Genomic DNA, 15,643 nt, shown 5'->3' on the forward strand with positions numbered 1-15,643 from the left:
TCCCTTCTTGCCGAAGGTTGTGTCTGCATTTCATATCAACGAAGACATTGTCTTACCCTCATTTTGCCCGGCACCGGTGCACAGGGTAGAAAAGGCTTTGCACACCCTGGATCTGGTAAGAGCTCTTAGAAGGTATGTGACAAGGACAGCGCCATTCCGCCAGACAGACTCTCTATTCGTGGTTCCAGAGGGGCGGCGGAAGGGGCTCGCTGCGTCCAGAGCGACTTTGGCCAGATGGGTTCGCCTGACGGTCCAAGAATCTTATCAAATCAGTGGCACGCCTGTTCCGGCAGGGATCAAGGCTCACTCGGCACGGGCAGTGGGTGCCTCATGGGCACTGCGACACCAGGCTTCAGCGGAGCAGGTGTGCAAAGCAGCTACCTGGTCCAGTTTGCATACGTTTGTCAAACATTATAACGTACATACCCAGGCATCCTCGGATGCAAGCCTGGGAAGAAAGATTCTCCAGGCAGCAGTTGCGCACCTCTAATCAGGGGCGCAAATTAGCATGGATTGGGTGAGCTAAGATCCCGCCCAGAGGACTGCTTTAGAACGTCCCACAGTCTCTGTGTCCCCCAATGAGACGAAGGAGAAACATGGATTTTTGTGAGTACTCACCGTAAAATCCTTTTCTCCGAGACGCTCATTGGGGGACACAGCACCCACCCTATCAGCCAGTTGGCATTTACTTATTTTGAGTTATACAAATCCTTGTACAAGGTTTAGGGTGGCCCCCTTTTTCAGACATATAGTTTCTTGCCTGAGTTTAAGGCGCGTTCTCCTACTGCTTATGCACTAAACTGAGTTACGCCCGGCCTAGGGGCGAGGGTGTATGCGGCGGAGGAGGAGCTAACTCTTTTTTTGTACACTTAGTGTCGGCCTCCAGACGGCAGAAGCACACACCCCACAGTCTCTGTGTCCCCCAATGAGCGTCTCGGAGAAAAGGATTTTACGGTGAGTACTCACAAAAATCCATGTTTCTGGGAAATTCTTGCTGTCTCGTCATTGAAATCCCTGGCGTTTGTATGAATAAGCCCAGGGGGCGGTCCTGCTCAGTGATTGACAGTCTTGGATGTATGACTGTGCGTGTCGATAGCTGTCAGTCACTGAGTAGGACCGCCCACTGTAGTCATGTATGAGTTAAATTGAGTCTTCCCTTCAAACCTATATACCATTCTGCTCAACTTCTCCTTTTCTATACTGTCATGTCCAAAGATCGGTCTGTAGTGTGACAGGTTTCCTTTGAATTTTACCAAATGAAAACCTGCAGCTCTAAAAGATCCTGCGTAAAATTTGGAATAGTTGATATCCAGTTAAGTTCAGAAATAATTGGACAGTGACCAAATCTTTGTGATTTGGGCTCTGCATTCCACTATGTATTATTTGAAATAAAATTAAGCTGTAACTGAAGTGTAGACTTTTAGGTTTAATTAAAGGGCTTGAAAACAAATATCCTGTGAAATGACTGTCTGAAGTCTGGAAGCCATATACGTCCCCAATTGCTGGGTTTCCTCCGTTGTGATGCCTTGCCAGGCCTTTACTACAGATGACTTCAGTTGTTACATGTTTGTGGGTCTTTCTGCCATAAGTTTTGTCTTATGCATGTAACGTGGATGCTTCATAGGGTTGAGATCTAGTAATTGACTCGGCCATTGCAGAATACCACTTCTTTGCCTTTATAACTTCCTGAGTTGCTTTTGCAGTATATTTTGGGTCATTGTCTATCTGTACTGTGAAGCGCCGTCCAATGAACCTTACTGCATTTGGTTGAATCTAAGCTGCAAGTATATCCCTGTACACTTCAGAATTCATCCGGCTGCTTCTGTCTTCAGTCACATCATCAATAAACACTAGTGGATATGAGCAAGAACCATGCAGGTTGGAAATGCCGTCACCCTTTCTCCAATTTTGTATGTCCTCTTTTCCAATTCCTCTTCAATATGTTTTAATTGATTTTCAGTAAATGTGAAATTTGAATAATTACATTTGTTTTTTAGATTGCTGGATTTTTTCAGTTGGATGTGTTTCGGTAAACGGCTAAAATATCAAAACTTGTGTCCCTGTACAAATATTTCTCATCCTAACTGTAACGATGGCCTAGTAGGAGTCATCCGGCTGTGCTCCAATGCCCTCTGTCAAATTTTCTGGCAAAGCATTATGAAATACAGTGCTGTGCAAATGAATTGGGACAAAGCATTTTTTTTAAGTAAAATTGTAAGTTGGTTACCAGAAGGGATTCAAACCAGTTTTAACTGCTCTGAAAAGGTGTGAGTGCCTGTACAAAGCAGTTAAAACTGGTTGGAATCACTGACTTACGATTTTACTTAAAAAAAATGCTTTGTCCCAATTCATTTGCACAGCACTGTATATAAATACCAAAGCTACTGGCTGCGGACATGGATCTATACAGTCAAACTTTCAGAATGGATTATTCAGTTCCAAGCAGCAAGCTATGAGTTATAGGGAGTGGTGGAGAGTATTTCCGATTTCTCTAATAGATTATAAAAAGTAGCTCCAGAGTGACACTTCACTGTGAATCTAAAGGTCCTTGTACATGGACCGGCCAGCAGCCCGATAATCTTACCGATTGGCACTTGGTTGAATGCAGGCCAAAGCAAACAATGCACACTGTTCTAGATGGTCAGTGCGAGTATACCACCACGGTTCTCAGGAGATCGAGTCCTGTTTACATGGGAAGATGTACTACCAAGAACAATGATATTTTACACTGCACATAAAATCATTTCATCTGATGAACCAGCGTTTTGCTCATTCATCAGGCTATGAAACCATCGTGAAACAATCATTTTTAATAAAGCGCATTCACATTTATCTTTCAGTGTAAATTCCCCTTTATTGTGTAGCAAGAAAGTCCTATGAGTAGGGTAAAACCATATATATCAGAAGAGTTTCGCCTCAACACGTTTCCCCGTCCAAAGTATGCTTTCCTCATCAGAGCACCTTATATCTCTGGCTTAGCCAGTATCCACGGGCCTCCTGATGAACCGTATGGACGGGGAAACGCATTGAGGTGAGACTCCTCTGACATAAGTCCCTTTGCTTAAATTTCCTTCCTGAGGTTGTGCATGCCCTATATCAATTTTTGTATTCATTTGTAATAATGGGTTCACACTTCCTCTGTGTCGGGGCCCTATATCAGTTGCAATAAGATTTTTCATTTACTTATAGAAGGAATTCCCACCCCACATGTGCCCATAGGAGTTGTCAGAGGGACAGAAAATTAATTATGCTATTTTAAAAATATTTTGCATTATTTACAGTATACCTATTGGATTATACTATTTTTCCTTGATATAGGAAATTAACCCTAATTTTGCATTACTGTATCAATTAATTTTTTATCTTAAAATCTATATGTATTCCCACCTTCCTAGCACAGGGGCTATTGAGGAAAGACAGGGTTAGCCGCCGTCGAGTGGGGGCGCCAAACAATCGCTCTCTTCAGGGTGCCAACCTCCACAGCTAGGCAGTGGTCAGTTAAGGCCCCTTTACATTTAGCGATGCACCAGCGATCCCGACCACGATACGACCCGGTCAGGATCGCTGGTGCATCGCTAAATGGTCACTAGTGAGCTGCCAAACAGGCAGATCTCAAAGCGATGCAGCAGCAGTCGTTACTTACCTTTCAGATGCGGCGATGAAGACGTCCTCCCGCCAGCGTCCACGCATCACTCGTCGACGCCAGCAGGAAGTGGCCGACGAGAAATGAACCCGGCCGATCTTGCGCGATCAGCGATAATCAGCGGGGGAGCCGGTCGGAGGTAAGTATCACACATAGCGATATCGCTAGCAATATTGCTGCTGCATCACAAAATCGGTGACGCTTTAGTGATATTGCTAGCGATATCGCTATGTGTAAAGCCCCCTTTAGGGTTAGACCAGGGACCCTTTAGGTAATTTTGTAAATTGTATTGGTCTGTGTGTTTTAAAATCATTGTTTGCTATATTGTTTAGCAGGATCATCCTAACATACTGTCAGTCTTCCACACTGGGTGGTGTTTTTTATAAGAAATATATATATAGTTTTTAAATTTCCTTTTATTGTCTGAGCCCTAAAATCCAAACCTTGCAATATGATTGGCCAGGGTAAACTAGTAATAATACATAATAATGTTTATCCTACAAACCTCAGCAGCTTCTATTACCCCCGAAACAGAACGTCATCATGAGGTGGAGCTGTGGTCGCTTCCCACAACTGTTTCACTGCCTTCCTCTGATGCTGCCCTCTTTCAGTTGGGTGAACCGGCAGCTTACGTGGCTGCCGCCACATTTCATCTAAGCCCGCCACTCTCATCTTTAATGACCGCTGTAATTCATTTTGCTTCTATCACCACACCCTGATGACATCTCATTTGATGGAAAGCGATAGTGGTGATAGAAGAGAGATTGTGTCAGCAGCCATTGACGATGGTGTCACTTCTCCACCCCCCCCCCCCCCCCCAAAAAAAAAAAAAACAGGAAATCATCAAAAGACAGCAGTGACAAAGCAGTGGCAAGTGATTGAGGTGCCTCCCCTGATGATGGTCTGCTCCCAGCGGGGGGGCAATAAAAGGGGTAAGTGACTGCTAGGCCATCCTCCTGTGGTGTCCAAATAAAAAACACAGATAAAGTGATTACTGTATAGGGAGAATGGTAGGGAGTTTTATAATAAAGAAATGACTAAAGTAGTGAGGGCTTAAATATAGATATTTATAAAGGGCATTGTAGGTATTGGACCACCTCGTTATGTTAAAAGCCATATTATTTATAGGATGAAACATTTTAAATCCAATTTGATTTTGAAAGTGTCATTTCCCTTGATTAATCTGACTTGTTGTTTTGCTAATTGTAGAGTGTGGAGCTGCCTTCACCAGTAAACTGGAGGGAATGTTTAAAGACATGGAGCTATCAAAAGATGTAATGGTTCAGTTCAAGCAGGTAAAATCATGGTCTTTTTTTTTTTTTTTGTGTTTTAAAAAAATGAGTGAACCGCGTACGAACTTAAAGTGTAACTACACTTTTAGAAAATGTCATAGAGAAATGTCTAAAGTTTTAACCATGGAGACTTCCGGGTTCCGAAGCACTCTCAGCTCTTGTTGAGACTGAAGGCAGGCCCAATGTAAAGTCTGCAGAATCTGTCTTTAGTCTCGGGGAAGAGCAGCCTTAGGTCATGGATGAGACATGTCATCTTTGTTTCTGCTTGTCAGGTCATGTGTGGTTCACTGTACGTCATGTATGTCTTTGCTTGAGACTCTGTAATCACCAGCTTCCTTCTGTAAGCAGATTTCAAAATACAAACTGCGTTCACTTTTAGATAGATCTTAGACCTGATGAGGCGCCTATACTTGCTTTGAAAATCCATAACCAAATAGCTGTAATATCCTGATATAAAAATGAGCGATTTGATAGTAGACAAGGAAACCTTCAACCTCATTTGGTCAGTAAACTCTATTTAATAATTTAAGCTAATTTATTTTGTGAAATCTGGTGACAGATCTGCTGTATCCAAGCCATAACGGCTATGATGGGTCAGTTTGCTTTTAAGCAGACCTAAACACATCCAATAGATCCAGTTAATTTATAGTGGATTCAGTTGTGATTCCTGCAAGAAAAACATTGCAGATCTCAATATTGGGGGAAAACCCAATGTGAAAAGACCCTTTTTATTAGTTTCATTTGTGGTGTAGATATTATCTTGATAATCTTGGAAACGTTGACTGTGGTTGTAATCTAGTTACTTGGTACATTGAGAGCATATAAGAAGAAGCGTAAGATGAACAATAAAATTACAATATTTTATTAGAAATAATTTAAAGGAAAAACAATGTTAAAAAAGTGCCAGTATAGTGCAAGGTGATGAGCCAACGAAAGTAAGTGGCAGCACCAGATGGCAGTAAGAGCAAGATGTAATGCCAGTAGACAATGTAGTCAAAGATTGAAAATACACAAATAAGTACCAACTTAAATAAAAATCGCATCCAGAAACAAATCATATAGTGTATTGACTATATTCCCATAACCCTCAAAATTACGGCTAAACTGCCTGCGATCCACATTGGATAGAACACTGGAGCATAGATGTGAAGACCATAGTATCCTACATTGATATAATGAATGTAATAAACTTATCTTACCTCACCATTGCGATGGTGCCACTTCCCCTACGCGCGTTTCGGCGGCGTGCCTTCATCAGGCAGAGTCATTTGCTAGGGATTCAATCTCTGCTTTTCTTCTTGGTACATTGCAATGTTTTTTTTCTATAGCAATTTTAATATGGGCTAAAAATAAAGGCTAGATTAATTTTCATTGATTCCATTGAACTGGCACCTGTTTAATCCAGAATGTGACACAAAAAGGACCTTGCTGGATTTGCAGAAATCTACTTGATAGGCTAGTACTTGACGTGGCGGGTTTATGTAGGAGGCGTGTGACCTCCATTGCCAGCGAGTCAGCACTGGGCATCTCAAACGTAACTGTCAAATCGCCAACATTTTAGAACCTCCTGCACTCATCTGCGTTTTACTATAGCATGTTATGTTTTATGCCAGGATCTGTCTTGTAATATTCACATTTAGGTTTTTTTTTTTCCGATTTTTATTTTTTCTGAAGCCCGTCTGTTAACGATGTTTGAAATCCAGTATCTGTATAATTTTTATTGGTATCTTTGTTGTTTTCACATTCAGCTTATTTTTAACATATGTGGTGTAAAATGGAATCTTTTGCTCCCTGGAAACCTTGGGCAAGCTGCTGAGTCTTTGCTTTTAGTAATCTCTGTGGATTCTGTACTTCGTGCAGCTTCGCTTGATGTTGGGGAGCCTTTTAGAGCCATTAAGTCTTCATAGTGTTAAATATTACATACCAAGAATAAAATATCTAGCAATAATATCTTTACGCTATGATAAACTGTCTGGTATTTTTATGCAGTTTATGCAGAACCATAGCGACCCCGGCAATATAGACTTGACGGTCAATATACTGACAATGGGATATTGGCCTACCTATACACCGATGGATGTCCACTTACCAACAGAGGTAGGCAAGCACGAAGATTTCACCATTATGCGTCATTTTTTGTCTTGTGGTATACAGTATTATCATGTATAAGGTTAAAGGGAATCAAAGGTATTTGCTACCCCATCTGAAAGCAGCATGATGTAGGGGCAGAAACCCTGATTTCAGAGATTTATCTCTAACTGGGCTTTTTGCTGCAGTTTTTACTTGCATCGATCTACCAGTTCTCGGAATGCAGATCTCTGGATAAACTCACCCACACCACTGACTGACAGCTTTGTCTATACTGTGAATAGGCAGAAAGCTGCTAATTGGTGTTATACCGAGCCTATGAATATGGAGGACTGTCTGGCAGCAGGTGTACTAGTGCTCTAGTATTAATCACCTGCTGATAAAATAATGGTTTTATAAAAACTACAACAAGCATCCCAGTAAGTGACACATTGCAGGAATCCGTGTCTTTACATTATGCTGCTCTCAGATTAGTTGGCAAAAAGCTGGTGATTGTTTCCTTTTAAAGAGGTGTTACTTTTTTCTTTTTGTTAATGTATTTGTATCTTAAAGAGAGAACCATACACTTTTCTAGCATGAGTTATACACAGTACAGCCTATAAATCTTTGCACACAATTACTGAACTGTTTTAATAAAGGACCGTTCCATAGGCTATATTCTTCCACAGGCCTGAGACAGACTAGACAAGGTGGTATTCACATGACCCACATACACACACCATGCCACCTTTTATCAAGATAGAAGCAAGGCTGCATCAATACAAATAGATGTTAAGTGAATTACAGGTAATCATGGTGCTGGAAGCCCATCTATATAGGAGTGAACACTCCTCATGTTAACCTTGTGGCTAAATGAATGACTGGAGTCACTTGACTAATACCATTAGTGTTATTGATTTTAGTCCATGGATGAATTACAGGACACATTCACGGGTAAAGTATTCAGATGTGCAGAGGTTCACCAGTGTAAGAAAGATGTGTGAGTAGTTTTGTCAACGTTCCTACAATTTATTGTCTATTTTTCTGAAAAATTGTTGACTTCCGGTTCCGGCGTGCGCATGGACGGCAGCTTGTGAGAGCAGCTCCGTGCCTTAACTTCTCCCCTCGGGGTTCCCTGGAATATAACCTCCTCAAGACATGTGAAAAAGCTGTTGGTGAGACATGCCAATCACCTCTCCTGCTGTATGGAGAGATATCTGCAAGAAAATCCCTGACAACACAGCGAAACGGGTGCAGAAAAATGGCACCAGACATGTTGAGTGCAAAGACAAAAGGAAAAACTGTAAGTCCTCTACACAGGCTTCTCCTTTGATGTAAGTGTGGGAGGAGGATGGAGACAACAAGCACCTAACTGGGCTTTAATGTACCCTACAAAACTTTAGCTGCTGAAGTAGCAAAAATGCTGGCCACTGATATAAAACAGACACTGGAGCAGACAGTGTCTGCCATGCTACAGCAGATGCAAACAGAAATTTCACAACAGGCAGCAGAAAACAGATCTGCTCAACAGAGGATGAACTAGAACATTTACAATCTGAACTAAGGCTACTAAGATGAGCTCTCAGCTGTCCGATAAAGGAGATAATTTGGGAAACAGATCTAGGAGAAACAAATTGAGAATAATAGGCTTATCAACTATTGGGGATATGCATGGAAGAGCTACCAATTTCCCTGGGAATTGTGGCACATTGAAAGTAGAAAGAGCTCACAGAGATGGCCCTCCACTCCAACAGTCATAGGGGTCTTCCTCCACCAGGCCTTGGTCAGTGAAATTTAGACTTTGTGGACAAATCAAATATTCTTCAAACAACGGAAAAAAAATCATCCCCTTTTCTGATACAAGGACATAAGATAATATTTAGTGACTACTCCATGGAAGTCTCAAAAAAGGAGGAGAGCTTTCAGTGAAATATGTACAGAATTAGTAGGAAGGAAAATCAGATTTGCTCTGCAATTTCCTGCTGTTGTCAAAATATTTTCTCCAGGAGGAGATACAGAATCATTTACAGCTCCTTACCAAGCTCTGGATTTCGTGAAAAATACTTTGCCTCGGCAGTGTCAGCAAAAATAAAGAACCTTCAGAGGATGAACAGAAATAAGATCATCGCCTAAAAGAAGATCTTTGTCCCAGCAGCAGCAGCCTATGGAACTAGACGGCAAGGAGAACTATTTTTTTTCATCTTCCTCATTTCTCTGGACTGGAAGATCTATGAGACATAATGACAAAACTGAGGGGAGAGAAGGTTCAAGATTATCGGTAACTACACCACAGCACATTGAGTGGAAGGGACAATCAGAGGTTCCTTTTAGAGATTAGCGAACCCGAGCAGTAAAGTTCAGCGTCTGAACTGAACAGCTACTATTCGGGTATGGACACTGAACACAGAGTCAAATGACAGCGCAAGTCTGTAGCTGTGATCGGAGGTATAAAGTTTACCTCCGGTCATTGGCGTCGGCTGATGGAACTACTGCTCCCATCATCAGCCTACGACTGCTGTCACTGATAAGAGCGATAGCAGGCGGCAGCTGCTTCTTATTTATGTTTTATTACAGAAGATGTAGGAGTAAATGAAATGGGCGTATAAGACGCTTCCCTCTCCTTTACTAACCCTTGAGCTTGATATCACCAGACAATGCAAAGGTGACATCAACCCCACCAATATGCCACAAGTAAGTGGGAAGAGCCAGACAAAGCACCAGAATTGGCGCATCTAATAGATGTTCCTTTTCTGGGAAGCTGCGGGCTGCTATTTTTAGGATGGGCAGGCCAATATCCATGGCTCTTTACCCACCTGAGAATACCAGCCCCCAGCTGTCACCGGACTCCCACATTATCCCTTCAAAGCCATCGGACTACTATCCCTAATATCCCACATCATCCCATCAGTCAGAGCCACCGGACAACTAACACTAATATCCCACATCATCTCGTCACAGCCGCCGGACTACTACCCCTAATATCCCACATCATCCCATCAGAGCCACCGGACTACTACCCCTAATATCCCACATTGTCCCGTCAGAGCCACCGGACTACTACCAATAATGTCCTACATCATCTCGTCAGAGCCACCGGACTACTACCCCTAATATCCCACATCATCCCGTCAGCCTGGGGTCAGAACCAGAGCGCTGAGTGGAACGGTCCTAACTTCCATATCACAGCTCAACTTCTTTTAAACAGCTCTGGTGAAATGAAAGATGCTTAGTGATTGGTTGCAAGGAAAACTGTTGCTCATAGCAACTAATCACAGCTCAGCTTCTTTTAAACAGCTCTGGTGAAATGAAAGATGCTTAGTGATTGGTTGCAAGGAAAATTGTTGCTCATAGCAACTAATCACAGCTCAGCTTCTTTTAAACAGCTCTGGTGAAATGAAAGATGCTTTAGTGATTGGTTGCAAGGAAAACTGTTGCTCATTGCAACTAATCACAGCTCAGCTTCTTTTAAACAGCTCTGGTGAAATGAAAGATGCTTCGTGATTGGTTGGTAATACACACATACATTCAATTTTATGTATATAGATTAACTGAGGATACTGCACCAACCTTGGTAAAAGTATTTAAAGGGACCCTGTCAGCAGGATTGTGCACAGTAACCTACAGACAGTGTCAGGTCGGCGCTGTTATACTGATTGCAATGATACCTGGGTGATGAAAGCCGTCTTGTGGTTGTTGTGTAATCTTTAGTTCAGTTTTGAGTTAATGATATGCTTGTCCTCCGGGGTGGCCTGTGGGGGTCTCCATGTGGTGCTCTGATTAGATATTCACAGTGCAGACTGCTGACAGGTCACTGATCCCTCACTGACCGGTTTGGATAAGCTATCAGATTTTGGATAAGTTATCATATTTTGGATCTTTCTTGGGAAATAAAATGAATATTAATATATATATATATATATATATATTTACGCATATAATGTGTGTATAAATTATTTTTTATTTTTGAGATTCATGATGTTTTGATTTTTCCATTAATGGAGCTGTGTGAGGGTTTGTCTTTTACTTATACATATGACATTCTGAATGCTTCTTATAGCGTTTTTTTTGGTGGTGCGATTCGTTTACTCTGTCGCCTTATTGGGGGACACAGAACCGTGGGTGTTATGCTGCTGTCCACTAGGAGGCGACACTATGCATAATCTGAAAAAGATTAACTTTGGCTCCTCCTCTGCAGTATACACCCCTGGACGGCGTCAGCCTTCTCCAGTTTTTGCTTAGTGTCGCAAGGAGGCACACCTAAGATTTTTTTCTCTCTTCCGTTTTTTTCCTTAATTTTTTTCAACGGATTACAGATGAAGAAAAGCGGGTCTCCGGTGAGACCCCCAGCATGGCTCCCTCCTCGGTCCCCTATTAAGGGGTACCCGGTTGAGGTCGAGATGGTTCTTCCCCATGTCGCTCCTTCCCCAGTCCCTCGGGTACTGGTTCGAAGTCGAGAACCCCCCCTCCTTCCCCAGTTTCCTTGGGCTCTGGGTTGAGGTCGAGGGTAGGAGGAAGCCCCCTGACGGTGACAGCAGCACCCTCCCTAATCCCCCTCTGGGGGAATTAGGTCGAGACACCGCAGGTAGGGCCTGTACCAGGCACCATTCGGCCACTTACATGTCCAGGGACCCCAGCCCAGCTGCGGGCTCCTGTTTGGACCGGGGGAGGTGCAGGCAGGCATGGCACTTGTCAGAGACAGGGCTCCTGGCACCCCTGTCTCTGCGGCAACACCAGCTGCATAGCGCCTCAAAGGGACCCCCCACAGGGCCCAGGTGGCGCTCATGTCCCCACCGCTAGCCTACCGTTCAATCCGGGGGGGGTCTGGTTGGAATCCGACCCTCCCCCGGACAACCGCGCCGTCCTGGAGCCCTTCTGGGCATGAGCTATCAAATTTAGGCCGCGGCTTCGGCCTAGCCGAAGTCGCCGCCTTATTCCCGCCCCCCGGCCCGCCCGCCCCCGGATGACGAAAAATGACACTACAGTGTCATAGAAGGGGCGGATCGAGACAGGAAGGGCGCGCTTTTACATAGCTCCGCGCGCCCTTTTCAGCTCTCCGCCCCCTTCCCCCTCAGAATCCGGTGGCCATCTTGCTGCACCTGAAGAAACTGAAGGCAGCACAGCAGTCTCTGGGGGGCACAAGAGGATTTACCAGCGCTGGACCTAGGGGGAGCACCGGTGGGGTAAGATCACAGCTGGGTCCTTTGTACTCAGCTGTGAGTTCCTGTAACCTATAACGCTCCCCTACCCCTCCTTTCCTCTGCGCAGATACACCTGTAGGGCCTCTGCGAATAGTTACTATGTCGGGCTCAAAAAAGGACCAGGCAAGACTGCTTTTGCGCAGTCTGCACAGCCTGCAAGGCCACTCTCCCCAGCGGCAGCACGTACCCGCACTGCTGGGACTGTACCCAAAGAACAGCAACGCTTCTGCGGCCGCTACTGCGCCAGAATGGGCGACTCAGATGTCGCAGTCTATAACAAAGTCTATAGATAACCTGACCTCCTCACTACTGCAGGCTCTGCAGGGTTATGTCTCGACTATGAACGTTACCCAGCAAAGGGACGTCCGGTATCAGGAACAGGCCGCTTACGACAGTTCGAGACGTAAGCGGACCCACAGGTCGCGTTCATCTGCGTCCTCACATAGCACTAGTTCGTCCCCCTCCAGGGAGAGACAGTGGCTACTGGTCACCGAGACCGTCCCCTGATACAGAGAGACAATGTGGATCTCCACAACGATCCCAGACCACACAAGACTCAAAGGGCATATGTGACTCCAACTCAGATAACGAAACAAGGAACGCTCTGCTCCCTTGTCCCCCTAACAATGCTGCGCTAGTTGAGGATATAATCTCTTCCATCCTTCGGGTGCTAGACTTTTCTGATCCAACCCCTGAAGTACCAGAACACAAGATTTCCTTTGAAAGTGTTCAGAAACCATCTGAGGTCTTTCTTGATCACCCGGAATTTAAAAAAAAAAAAAATACTTTCTAAGCATTTTTCGCAGCCTGAGAAAACGCCAATCGCAAATACTTGAAAGCAAAGTACCCCTTCCCACAGAAGGACACTAAGGATTGGACAGATCCGCCTAAAGTGGATCCTCCAGTCTCTAGGCTGACAGCACAAACGCTTCTCTCGCTGCCTGACAGCTCAACCCTCAAGGACGCAGCAGACAGGTAGAACGCATGGCTCGTTCAATCTTCGAGGCGGCAGGTGCCTCTTTAGCTCCTGCATTTGCTTCAGTTTGGGCAGCCAAGGCCATTATGGCCTGGGCTGATCTATTACAACAGGGCCTCCAAGCTTCAAATCCTCAGCTGGCGGACCAGGCGGTGCAAATTGCAGTAGTGACAGATTACATGGTCCATGCAGCGTTGGATTCTGCAAGAGGGGTAGCGGAAATAGCATCAAATGCCATCACAATCCGGCATATTCTCTGGCTAAGACAATGGAAGGCGGATGTGGCCTTAAAAAAGTCCCTAACAAATCTCCCGTACTTCAGGGGCCGTCCTTTCGGTGGAAAGCTGGATACAATGATATCCAATGCTACCGGGGGTAAAAGTACTTCCCTCCCTCAGCTGAAACCAAAACGCACGTTTAAAAGACGTAATCGAACTTCCGGTTCCGGCGCTGTGATGTGAGGACGCAGGAGACAGAGCTCCGCGCTCCCCTCAGCTACAAAGACCGACAAAGATCACCCCAAGGCTGCGGGAGACAGCGGGAAGTGAGGGATAAGTAGTAGGAGACGCCGGTATATGGAGCGGTACCTTCTCCGGAGCGGCGGCAAGCATTTAAAGCCAGGAGCTGCTGGGGAAGACCACGCAGCACGAGATCTCAAAATGGCGGCGGGCGCGGCAGACGCGGGATACAGCGGTCTGCAGGGAGGTGAGCAGAGCCTGATGGAGGAGGAGGGGAGAAGGCAGCATGAGCAGCCGGCAGCCCAGCAGAGCAGTCAGTTAACGGACGTGCTCATAGACTATGATCGCCTGGCAGGAGCAGTGGCAGCACACCTGGCAGACAAGATAAAGGAGTCCCTGGAGGCCATGGTGGGGGTGGCGCTATCCCCCATTAAAGAACAGATCACACAGCAGGGAGCCAGAGTGGCAGAGCTGGAACAAAGATTATCTAATACAGAGGATGAGGTGACAACGTTAAAGGGGAAAATGAAGGAGATGGAGGAGGGTTCCCAGGCTATGAAAGACAAACTGGAAGATCTAGAAAACCGGTCCAGGAGAAGCAACTTAAGACTGGTGGGGTTACCGGAATCAATAACCATGCGGCAGCTGGATAACATTTGTGAAGCAGAGCTTCCCAAGGCGCTGGGCCTGACACACAGATGCAGAGTGGAAAGAGCGCACAGAGTGGGCCCTGTAAGAGAAAACACGGGCGCATGGGGAGCGGACGGGAAGGAGGGTAATGCAGGGGTGACTGGAACAGCCAGACCGCGCCAAGTCATAATAAAATATTTGGAATACAAGGACAAAGAAGAGTTGTTGCGAGCATTTAGAGGACGAAGGACCCCACTGTCTCTTCAAGGACATAAAATATTGATCTTTGGGGATTATTCGGCAGAGGTCACCCGGAAAAGGAAGTCCTTCAGCAAGATATGCACCACACTGTACCGCAAGGGTATAAAGTTTCAACTACTCTACCCTTCTCTTCTGAGAGTGACAAAACGAAATGGATCTTTTTTTGTGACAAAGGACTTGAGAGAGGCGGAGAGATGGATGGAGGAGATGGAGGACAGAAACCTGACAAGTGAATCTCCGGAGAGGAGGGGTGGTCGACACGGGGAGAGGGAAGGGGAGGTTCGGGAGGAGGGTTGGAACGAATGGACTGAAAGGAGAGAGGAAGGGAAGGAGCCTCACATGGAGAACCCTAAGGCACGAAGATCGCCGTCACACAAGTCGGGAAACCAGGGCAGGGGAGTGCCTTGAGAGAGACTCTGGGGAGTAGGTTTGAAGACTGAACTGAGGGATTTATGAGAGGAGAGATTGACGGATAGTGGGGGTTGAAGTGGCCTCTTCTTACTGGTTCCTCTCGTCTCTCCAGATGTTATTGATATTTGGGTTTTGCTTACTCTGAGGGGTAGGGGAGTACTAATATCTGGGGGGGATCGGGTTTCTTTCGCATTTATATTTTTATTTGATAAACTCCTCTGTTGGATGTTGAGGTACCCACAAGGCTGGGAAGAAGAAAGATTCTGGGTTCAGTAATGACAAATATTATGCATGGGAAAGGAGGGAGGGGGTGCTATATGTTGGCTAGACTACTGACCAAGAAGGCCTTGTTTGGGTTAGTTGGGTAATAAATTAATGAGGGATAGACTACGTATATTTCCTCATTAAATGGCTGAGGGAGAATAGCGGAGCCAGGAGCATCACAGAAAAAATGGGAGTGCAGAGACATTTGATTGTACAGGGGGGGATAGTTGAGGGGTTGTTAATTGTTAATGGATACAGGAAGGGTGGATGGGTACAGGGAATGCAACGGCATAAGCGCACTGAATGCTTGAAGGAAGCAAAACACCACACATATGAAAGACCACATGGCGACTTGACATATTTGAGGAATTGGGATAATGGTTAAAATAGTGACGTGGAATGTAAAAGGATTGAAGTCACCACATAAACGTATGATGATATTG

At 45.1% G+C, this 15,643-nt stretch overlaps 1 protein-coding gene across 2 annotated transcripts in view; it reads left to right on the forward strand.

Annotated features, from left to right (window-relative positions):
- CUL4A (cullin 4A) overlaps positions 1 to 15,643 on the forward strand; it is a 132,806-nt gene that overhangs the window by 83,452 nt on the left and 33,711 nt on the right. For both annotated transcript variants that reach the window (XM_073563545.1, XM_073563546.1), the window contains exons 15-16: positions 4,853 to 4,938; positions 6,925 to 7,032. In XM_073563545.1, the coding sequence (XP_073419646.1) occupies positions 4,853 to 4,938; positions 6,925 to 7,032 (194 nt within the window). The remainder of the gene's footprint in view (positions 1 to 4,852; positions 4,939 to 6,924; positions 7,033 to 15,643) is intronic.

Source organism: Dendrobates tinctorius, unplaced genomic scaffold (genome assembly GCF_039654945.1).
Source record: "Dendrobates tinctorius isolate UK_male_01 unplaced genomic scaffold, ASM3965494v1 ptg000394l, whole genome shotgun sequence".
Taxonomy (NCBI): Eukaryota; Metazoa; Chordata; class Amphibia; order Anura; family Dendrobatidae; genus Dendrobates; species Dendrobates tinctorius.